At 53.8% G+C, this 10,561-nt stretch overlaps 1 protein-coding gene across 1 annotated transcript in view; it reads left to right on the top strand.

Annotated features, from left to right (window-relative positions):
• The window catches only part of CALN1 (calneuron 1), a 76,333-nt gene that overhangs the window by 18,735 nt on the left and 47,037 nt on the right, over positions 1-10,561 (top strand). Inside the window, exon 4 of the mRNA XM_027907836.1 lies at positions 6,949-7,061. Coding sequence (XP_027763637.1) covers positions 6,949-7,061 — 113 coding nt within the window. The remainder of the gene's footprint in view (positions 1-6,948; positions 7,062-10,561) is intronic.

Here is a 10,561-nt window from a genome sequence, read left to right as displayed (position 1 = left end):
CCCAGGGCTGGCAGAGCTGACACAGCTGGGCAGGTGTCTGATGGATATTTATTTTTCCCTTCAGTCACTGTTTTCCTTGGACTCTTCCTCCAGCCAAGCACTCACAGCATCCTCCTTGTTGGAGTGGCTGTGCTGGAGCAGGGGACACGTCCCCCTGTGGAGGCAGAGCCCTTGTCCTCCTCCATCACTGTCTCCCAGGTCAGCTCCCAGACAGGCTCCCCTTGGGCAAACACGGGGAGTTAATAGATCTTGCTGCTTAATGGGAAGCAAACAAGTCCTGTGCAGCTGCTTCCTCTTCCCTGCCAGACAAGGCAAAGTGCTGTCAGAATAAGTAACTCTCAAGGTCCTCTGCTCAGTGTTGGATGGATAAAACCTCCTCACAGCGCCCCAGCTCTGTCTCTCTGGGTTCTGATGGAGCCTTTTGGCCCCCATGGAAATTTTCTGCTCCAGGAATGTGTGTCTGTACAGTCTGTGAAGCTTTTCTGTGCACTTGTCAGCAAAGCAGAGCAGCCAATTCCACACAGCCCCCCTAAAATCTGCAGGACTGGAGGGGTCCCTACGAGCCCAGCTGGCTCCAGGGGAGATGTTTCATCCTTTCCTTCAGATCCAGTGAAGCTTTTCACAGAACCCTGGAATGGTTTGGGTTGGAAGGGACATTAAAACCATCCAGTTCCACGCCCTGCCATGGGCAGGGACACCTTCCACTTCCTGCTCCAACCTGGCCTTGGACACTTCCAGGGCTGGGGCAGCCACAGCTTCTCTGGGCAACCTGTGCCAGGGCCTCCCTGCTCTCATAGCCAACAATTCCTTCCCAGCATCCCATCTATCCCTGCCCTCTGTCAGTTTGAAGCCATTCCCTGTGTCCTGTCCCTCCATCCCTTGTCCCCAGTCCCTCTCCAGCTCTCCTGGAGCCCCTTTAGGCCCTGCAAGGGGCTCTCAGGTCTCCCTGGATCCTTCTCTTCCCCAGGTGAACCCCCCCCAGCTGTCCCAGCCTGGCTCCAGAGCAGAGGGGCTCCAGCCCTGGCAGCATCTCCGTGGCCTCCTCTGGACTCATTCCAATGGATCCACATCTTTCTTGTGTTGGGGTGGTGGTTGTTGTTGGCTTTTTTCCCTCCAAAAAGTCATTTTAGCTGTGGGGTGTGTGGCAGAGCTGGTAGACAGTAAAAGGGTGAGAGTATTCACAAGGAGCAAGAAAAATGAGAAACTCAATTTTTTTACAGCTGGGCCTGGTCAGGGAGTATCAAAGACCCTCTGTGAGTGACTCTGGGAATTTCAGGGGAATGCAAACAGAACTTTTGGGAGATGGATGCTCGTTGTCATCGTTCCCTATCCTGGGCACTGATTGCCCATCCCCGTGTGGGCAGGTCTGGCAGCCTCCTTTGGGGACATTCAGGACACTCTGGGCCTCAGTTTCCCCTCTGAAAAAAACCAACCTATGTCAGCACTGCAGCAGAGCTTCATCTCCTCATTTCAGCCCATTCCATGGGCGCCTGCAATTCAAACTGTTTTCCAAGTGGGAAGTTTCACGAAAGCCTCCCCGTGGTCGGAGCTGCAGTTGTGGGTTGTAATTGGGCAGAAATCTGACCTGAAAACCTTTGAAACCTTAACATTTGTCTGCAAAATATCCTGTGGCTGGAGCTTTTCCCTGCCCACCCTCTGCACCCCTGCAAGGCTCAGCAGCCAGAGCCCTCCCCAGGCTGCCTCATCCGTGCCCAGGTTCTGTGGGCACAGCAATGACACAGCCCGAGACACAGAGGCACTGCAGGGAGCTATTAAGGGAATAAAAATAAACAGGAGTGTTGTGTGTGCCTGGGCCCCGAGCTGCAGCAGACTAGCTCATTAACTTTAAATATATCACCTACCTGCACTCCGGAGGTCAAACCCCAGCAAAAAAAAAAAAAAAAACAAAAAAAAAAAAACAGGAGTGTGAACCCTCACGAAGCTCCACACAGCTCGGCTGGGTTGGGATGTCTGCTGCCAGGGAGCTGGGCAAGAGGGACCACCTGAGCACCTGGGAATGGCCAGGGAAAACACTTCTTTAGGAAGCAATCAGGTCAGATTATCCAGGCTCCCAGTTGAATGCCCGGTCTAAGTGTGTTGTGTCCTTGGGTGGAGACGATGCAATCCATGCACGGTGCAATCCATGCAGGTTTCTCCCCCTCCTTTTCCTTCCCTCTCCTGCTGTGACCAGCCTGGGAATGGTCAGGGAAAACACTGATTTAGGAATCAATCAACTATTTTAATACACAAGGCTCTGAAAGCCCAGTCTAAGTGTGTTGTGTCCTTGGGTGGAGATGATGCAACCCATGCACCGTGCAATCCATGCACGTTTTCCCTCTCTCCCTTTTTCCTTCCCTCTGCCTTTCTTCAGCCCAATGAATATTTAATTACATCCTCCAAGGGAGCCACTCCAGCAGGAGATTTTTGGACAGGGATTGACTGAGGGCTGAGGGTTGGCTCTCCCCTGGGGAGGGGGGTGAGGTGGGTTCACGCCGCTGCTCCTCCGAGCTTTTCATTATTCCTCCAAAGCACAAGAGCTGTGACAGGAGAGTCTGCAGGAGGCTGCTGCTCCCTGGGATGTGGGGATTTGCAGTCCTCTCCTGGATCCTACTCCCCTGCCTGGCAGACTCTTGTGAGGGTGGATCCTGTGGGCTCAGGACAAGGCAGGGTGGGGTTCAGGCCCCGTGGGTGTAGCTTGGCTTGATATAAAAGTGCAGCTGGGGGTAGTTTGGGCTGTTGGGCTGGAGTCTCCTCCCTGGGGATATTCCAGAGCCCTCTGGACACAATCCTGTGCCCTGTGCTCTGGGCTGGCTCTGCCTGAGCAGGGAGGTGGGACCAGTGACCCACTGGAGTGCCTTCCAACCTGACCCATTTGGGATTGTGGGATGTGGTGGTGGAAGAGCTCTGCCTGTGTTTTTCCCTCCAAACATCCCCCAGCAAATACAGCCTTCCCTTCTTCCCATCAGAGGGGTCTGAGGGAAGATGAAATCCCTTGTGTGGAGCTGAAAACTCATCAGTTTAGAGGGAGGGTTGGGATTTTCTGTGCTCAGCTCTTACACACCAGTGAAGAACCAGCAAGAGCAGCTGATGGCACTTGAAACTTCTTTGTCCAGGGGATCTGGAATCACAAGCCCAGCGTGAATAAACTGGTGTGGAAGGGAACGTTTTCCAACCTTAATGATTCTGTGATGCCACTGGTTTACTTAGAAAACCTAATGGGCATTTTTCAAAGGAGCAGATACCCCTTCCTGGGGGAAGGCAAGTACAAAGCAAATTTCTCTGGGCTGCAGGGTCTGGGAGAGCTGGAAAAGCCCCAGGTTTCCCAGCTCCACACTGCTCTGAGCTGCTGCTCCATCATCTTTGCTGCACTGAGAATCACAGGACGGTTTGGGTTGGAAGGAACCCTAAAGATCATCCAATTCCAACCCCCTGCCATGCCCACACTTGGAATAAATGTGCTGGACATCCTGTGAGCCCAGCTGTTCCCTGCTGTGGCTCTGTGGAGCTCCAGGGGAGCAGCCAAAGTGGGCTCAGAGCACAGCAAATGTTGTTCCAGGTGGAGTTATCCCCGAGGCCTTTCTGCACCCCTGGAGCAAACAGTGCCCAGGGTGATTTTGGCAGGTCTGTGACCCCTTGTTGACCAGTTTTTGGTCACTGAGAAGGTTCCCAGAGCCCTCAAAGATGTTGTTGGGTGCCTTCAGCATGCTTTTTCCGTGTTGGAGCAATTATGCTCCCACTGTTGCTGTGGACAGCTCATTGTTACTCTTTTTCATTATCACACTTGCCTGTTTTTTGTGGGAACTGGGACAGTGGAGCCAACCTTTGTGGTGTCTGGGAGCACAAATGAGCACAATATCCCCGTGCTGAGGGGCTGGGAATTCTGAGCAGATCTGAGTTGTCTGTGCTGATGTGGCCAGAGATGTTCTGAGTCATCCTTTAGTCATGCCAGGTTCAGCCACGGGATTGTCACCCTGCTTGGGACTCTTTGACACCGATGCCAGGGCGAGGAGGAAGCATTGCCAGGGAGAAAGATGTGAGGGCAGAACTGTCAGGAAACCAGTAAGTGGTTTAGGTGGGTTAAACCAGGGGTTAAGCTCAGCTCTGGTGCTTTGCTCAGTGCCCACCCAAGCAGTGACCTGTCCCTGGCACTGAACAGGCTCCCCAGGGCAGTGGGCACAGCCCCAAGGCTGCCAGAGCTGCAGGAGGCTTTGGATGATCCTCTGGGGCACAGGGGGGGACTCTCGGGGCTGGGCCTGTGCAGGGCTGAGGGTTGGACTGATGATCCTTGGGGGTCCCTTCCAATCCAGCACATCCTGGGATTCTGGGAGCCCAGGAGAGCAGCAACTCTGTGGGCCCAGCAGAGGAACGTGGGGACGTGTGTGGGGTGTGATTTGCCTCCAGAGCAGATGCTCAGTGTGAGCATCACACATCAGCTGGTACCACACTGTGACTGTGAGGAGGAGGAGGATGAGGAAGGCACCTTTTGACAGGGCCCAACACACATTTCAGGATCTGATGGGCTGTGGGTATTGGGCAATACCTGGTGATGCCATGGCTGTGGAAAGCACCCCCGTGCATTTTCTCACTGCAGGCTTGGAACCTGTGTGTAGATTTTTATATTTCTCTCCTGGCAGTTACATAGTGCAAAAGGAATTTTCAGACAAGACTGTGATTTCTCTTTCGTGATATTATGATGTTGCTGTCTCCTGAGACCCTGATGGCAGGAAGGTTTGTTCTCTGCAGCTTGTAGTGAATGCTAAAGGGATATTTCTACCTGGCAGAGTGTTTCAGGGTCTAGTTTCCTTGCTAGTTAAGAGTTTTAATTGAAAAAGCAGTCAATAACAGGATAGTGCATTTTTTAATGGCATCTTTCTACCGAGGTTGTGGCAAATGCTACAATGAAGCTGATAATTAAAGCCTGTGAAGTTAGTTTTGATCCCTGGTAAAGGCACTGGGCATTCAGGAGCAGGGTCTGCCCACAGCCCCAGAGTCAGCCCCAGAGTCCAGCAGTCCTGGCACCTGCTTGCTCAGGGGTCATGAATGGGGTGAAGTCCTGCCTGTCCTCTGGGGGTGAAAGGACAGTGTAGAAAACCCAAACTGAACAACTCAGGGTTTGGGGGCTGCACCTGCACAGCCCAAATCTGTGCAGGGGCAGCTACTGGGGCCTCTCTGAAATGCAAATTGTTTTCTCCCTAATCTGGCTAATTCCAGGAAATTACCATCCCGGTTTGCATCCCAGGGCATGGATTTGTTCCTGGCTCTGTGTCTGATCCAATCCCACCTGATGCCGTTCCCAGGGGGGAGCAGAGGGAGCAGATGTTTCCATAGCCCATAAATGTTCTAAAGGATGTTTTCCCAGGGGATGGGGTGCCCACCCCTTTCCTTCCCTGCTTAATCAGCTGTCCCAGAAATGCAGAAATGCTGCAAGGGCTCAGCCCTGCAAAGCCCCGAAGGTGTGAGCAGCTTTAGCAGTGAGATGGGATGATCTCTGGGCATGTTCCAGGATCAAAGCCACCAGGAATCCCTGCTGGGCTCCTCTCACCGGCTCAGCCCCGGGATATTCCCCGCAAGCAGTTCCAGGCAGAGCCCCCCTGACTGGAGATCACAGTCCTTTGACTCTGCTGATTATCTGGGGAGATAAGGAGGGATTTCAGAGGGTGCATCTGCTCACATCAGGCATCTGGGATGTGATAAAGAGGAGAGACACACGTGGTGCAGGGGGGAAGGGGGGTTGCTGCAGGTTGCTGCAGGCAGTGGTGGCATTTGAACAGCAGCCCTGGCATTGCTTTAGTCTGATGGTTCCAGGCACTTCTCCCACCTGGTGATTTAATCTGCTTTAGTCTGATGGTTTCAGGCACTTCTCCCACCTGGTGATTTTTTGCCTGGAGAGGTGGGTGCAGTCAGGTCCAGCTGAACGAGAACAAAACACAACTACAACTCTTGCAAGTTGCTGATGGTGCTTCCAGACTTGGAAAAGGCCAAATATATCCACTCCCTCAATGATGTGCAGGCGGGTGTGCCCGTGGACTGATAGATTTGGGGAGATTAAATATTTTCAGAAGGTCTAGACATTGTTCAGACAAACAGGTATTTTTAAGACCCTTCAGCAGGCAGGAATGTCCCCTTTTTTGCCATTTTCATTTTCATGGCAGATGTTCTCAGAGGGAAAAGTAACACTGGATACAATTCTCCCTCCAGACAGCCTGGTTTGGAGCACAGGCAGGGGCTCAGGGCAGCAGCAGCTCAGCTCATTAGTGGCAGGAACACCCTCCTCTCCCTGCTAAAGGCACTGAAGCTGTGCCTGCTGAGAGCTCAGGCCTTCCCAGAGCTCCTGGAAAGATGGAATGAAATGCCTCGTGGCTTTGCAATAGTCTGGCTCTCTGCTCTGTGGACTCCCTCCCTCTGGAGGATGCTGCTGGCCCTGGAAAAGTTTTGCACAGACCTGTTTGGCAGCGGTGAGGGAAGAGCCCTGGATGTGCTGCTGCCTCCTGTCCTGCCAGAAGGGCTTTTGGAGAAGGGAATGGCCTCTCCAGGGCTGGGAATGACCTGCTCACCTCTAGTCTGGTCCTGTCTGCAGGTGTGGATGGGCCACAGCAGGGGCCATTCTTTGGGATATCAAAGGATCTGGGTCTGGAAGCACCATGGGGCTGATGGAGGAGGTGCCACAGTGGGTCCTTGATGTGCAGCACATCCAGAGCAGCAGGTTGGACATTGGCACTCAGGGATAATTCCTTGATAACAATGAGGGTGGGGCCCTGGCAGAGGTTTTCCAGAGAGTTGGTGGCTACCCTGTCCCTGGAAGTGTCCATGGCCAGGTTGGACAGGGTTTGGAACAAGCAGATCCAGCAGAAGATGCTCTAGAGATGCACTAGATGGCCTCTAAAAGCCCCTTCCAACCCAAACTATTCCCTGCCTCCATAACCCTGTGACGTTTTTCTTTCATTCCAGGGGATGGCCAGGTGGATTTTGATGAATTTATGACCATCCTGGGCCCTAAGCTGGTGTCGTCGGAGGGCAGGGACGGCTTTCTGGGGAACACAATAGACAGCATATTCTGGCAGGTAAGTCAGCATTTCATTAAAATGCAGCTTCAACCAACTCCCAGCAGCTCCCAGAATGGATTTGTCGAGGAGAACACCGTGTTTTCCAAGTGTGAATGCCTGTGCAGAGGGCCCTGGGGGGAGCTGTGCTGTGTGCCCAGCTGAGCCCTGCGTGGGAGGAGGGAAAGCCCTTCCCGTGGGTGGGAGGAGCTGGACACCACAAATCTCCCAGACAATCGGGCAGCACCTTCAGCAGCGTTCTGGAATTCAGGTTTGGAAGAGAAAAGCGTTTTCCTTGACGAGTTTTTGGAGTGTTGGGAGCCTTGAATCTCCACAGGTGTGTCAGTGTTCGGCATCCCTGGGCTGTGGTGGGGGATGCTCCTGATACAGGTGGCACTGGTGCTGTGTGGTGAGCTCAGGGCCAGGCTGAGGGCTGGCTCGGCACAGGGGATGTTTTACCCCAGGGAGGTTTGGTCTGGCTGGTTCCAGAGCAGGTCTCTGGCAGTAGAAACAGCCTGGGTTTTTTTTCAGCCTTGCAGTGGGATTTCCAACAGCTTCAGAGCTTGCAGGGAAAGCAGCTCAGGCTGTTATGGCAGGGATTAAACATCTCCAGACCCACAGTGCTGCACTTTTTCTTGCCAATGGATTAAATGTGTGGCTTCCTGTGGGATTGCTGCTCCTTTAACTGACCATCAGCAGCCTTTGCCTGCTAAAACACTTCAGCTGTGACCAAGTTCACAGGAATCACAAGAGCCCAGCCTGGAAATGAGCATTTCTGTCTTCTTTTACTGCCCTCCAGTACAGTCCAGACTGAACTGGGTGGACCTTTTGGAAAAGCATTTTTAAAGTCTTCTAAAAGCTCGTTGCTGGCACGTGACAGGAATAACCCTGGGAATCCTGCTCTGGATCCCAGTGTTTGCTTCTCAAAGCATGAGTTTGGTGTCAGTGAATTCTCTGGTTTGTAACGAATCTGGGGGAGGTGAGGGCTGGAGGACACCAGCAAGGGCAGCACTGGGAGAACCAGCAATGTTTTGTACCTCGGGAGCCTCATCCCAGCGTGGGAGAGCAGCAGGGAGGGGAGGAAGCACCACCCTGTCCCAGTGAGCCTTCCAGCCCCTCACTGGAGCTGTTGGAGAAGCAAAAAGCCCTGCTGGGAAAGCCAAGCTCATGAGCTGTGCTCTGGGATGGGGAGGCAGAGCAGGCTGGAGCCCTTTCCAAAATTCTCCTGGTTAAGCTGCTGCTGTTGAGTGACCCTCCAGCCCACGGGAATGCCTGAGGTGGCTTTGCCCAGTGGAAGAGGGGCAGGATAGGGGGGTGGGAGCTCTGGATTTGGAGCAGCAGGATCCTGGGCTCAGTTTTCCCTGTGCTCCCAGGGACCTTGTGCCCCCCCAGCTGGGGGTGGGATGAGGGAAATGTGAGCAGAGACTCCCAACAACCGACCCCTCAGTGGGCAGGGCCAGCCCTGGGGGGGGGTCCCTGCAGGAAGCAAAGCTCTGACTGACTCCCACCAGCCCTGGGAAACAATGGTTGGGATATTCCTGTGTCCCACCAGCTCCCTCCCAGCTTCACCTGCAGATGCATCTCCAGGCCTGTTCCTTTGAATTCCTCTCTCCTTCTGCTGCTGTTTGTCATTGAACTGTGTAATTACACTATTTCAAGAGATTTTAAGGCGTGTTTGGAATTCTAAAAGTAGGACCCTCAGCAAAAATACCCTGAGGGCCAAACTGGTGAGAGCTGGAGCGAAGCTGTTCGCCTGGAAGAGGGGAGGGCACTTTCTGGATTCCCTGTCCCCTTGGCACTGATGGAAGAGCCTCTCCCTGGTGCCTGTTGCTGCCTGTGGCTTTGGGGGGAGGTTTCAGGGTGGCACTGCCCACCCAGGTGACCCCCAGGCAGGGCTGGCCGTTCGTGAGCCACCCCTGGGCACAGCTCGTGGGCACTGCCCCCTCCTCAGAGCCCTCAGCTCATGAAGGTGCTGTTGGGTCAATTTTCAGCCAGGGGAAGTTGTTTTTTCCAGAGGGAACACGAGCCTGGTTCCAGCTGGGCACCCAGGGCTGGGTTCTGCCCAGGTGAGTTTGAGGCATTTCCACTGCAGGGGCTTTCAGGGCTGGGAGGGCATTTAGATCAAGAGCATCACAGGAAAGCCAAACATCAGCGTTGGTAAATAGCAGCTCCTTTTTTTCGGTAAACAGACTCCAAATGTGTGCACTGTGCCCCTGCCAGGGATGAAAAGAGAGGGGAGAAAGTGGAATTTCACGTTCATTTGCAGTTTTTGCCCCATTTCTGAGTGCAAAGACCTTCAGACTCAAGGGGTCTGCAGGGTGTAGCGTGGAGGATCTCCAGTCCCCGGGATAGGGAACAGGACCAGAAGTACCAACAACCTTGGATGATAGGTTTTTAATTAAAATAAACCTCTGTCTTGGCTGAAATGCTTTTGGAAGCCAGAACAAGTTTGGATGGTTAAACAACCAGGCTGCAACCGCATCATGAGCAGAATAAATCCTGTGCCCAGCAGCGCTGACGAGATTATTTTGAAAAGTCAATACTTTGCACAGGGATCATCTGAGAGGGCTGATTATTTCCACCCCCACAGCCCCTTTCTCCCTTCACTGTGTGCACGTGGAAGCTGCAGGGCAGAGCATTCCATGCTGTGCTGGAGCATTGCCTGGACAGGGAGGTGTGGAAGCACCAGGGGATGGGGCTGGACCATCCACCCAGGTGTGGTGGCCCTTTAGACACCACCCAGGGCTGTTCAGTGTTCAGGAGCAGCCTGGTTATTTGGGGATAAATAAAGCTGCTTTGCAGGGGCTCTGCTGCTCAGAGTTCCCATTCCTCCTCCTCCTCTCTGCAGTTTTTTTTGGGGAAACAGGCAGGGTTGGGGAGGGGGGTCCTGCAAAGGGAAGAGCTCAGCAGCTGCTCGTGTTTTCTGGGCTTGCAGAAACCTTTTAGTTCCTCCAGACTTCGGGGGGAGGGATGTGCTGGGGTTTATGACCTTTGGTGGATGAGCAGGAATGGGCAAAGCTACATCCCATGAGGCACAAGGAAGGAGGGACGGGCAGGGACAGCCCAGGGACAGCAGAGACTCCTGAGCCACAGGATCTGCAGAGGCACCAAAGGGTGTTTTGTGCCCTGGATGGAGAGGAAATGGAGCAAGAACCACGTCCAGCTGTGGTGCCACATCTGGCACTGGCTGGGGAGGGAGCTCAGGGAGGGGAGGGGGGTCAGAGCTTGTGAACACGGGGGAGTGGTGGGAAGTGGCTGGGGTGGGACATGGGAGAGACAGGTGGGAACAAGGGAGAGCAGAGGGACATGGCTGGAATGGGACACAGTGGAACCAGCTGGAAATGTGGGAGAGCACACAGGGACATGGCTGGAGTTGGCCGTGGTGCTTTCCCCTCCACCTTGGCCCCCAATCCCTCAGAGCTTTGCTGGGTGAACCTCCCCATCCATCACCCTCTGTGCAGGTGCAGGTTATTGCTAAACCACAGGATGCAACATTTTACATCTTGCACTACATTTTTTTT

This window comes from Empidonax traillii, unplaced genomic scaffold (genome assembly GCF_003031625.1).
Source record: "Empidonax traillii isolate 1590-97213 ecotype Southwest subspecies unplaced genomic scaffold, ASM303162v1 scaffold1552:size92436, whole genome shotgun sequence".
Taxonomy (NCBI): Eukaryota; Metazoa; Chordata; class Aves; order Passeriformes; family Tyrannidae; genus Empidonax; species Empidonax traillii.
This window is presented reverse-complemented; position numbering and strand designations above follow the sequence as displayed.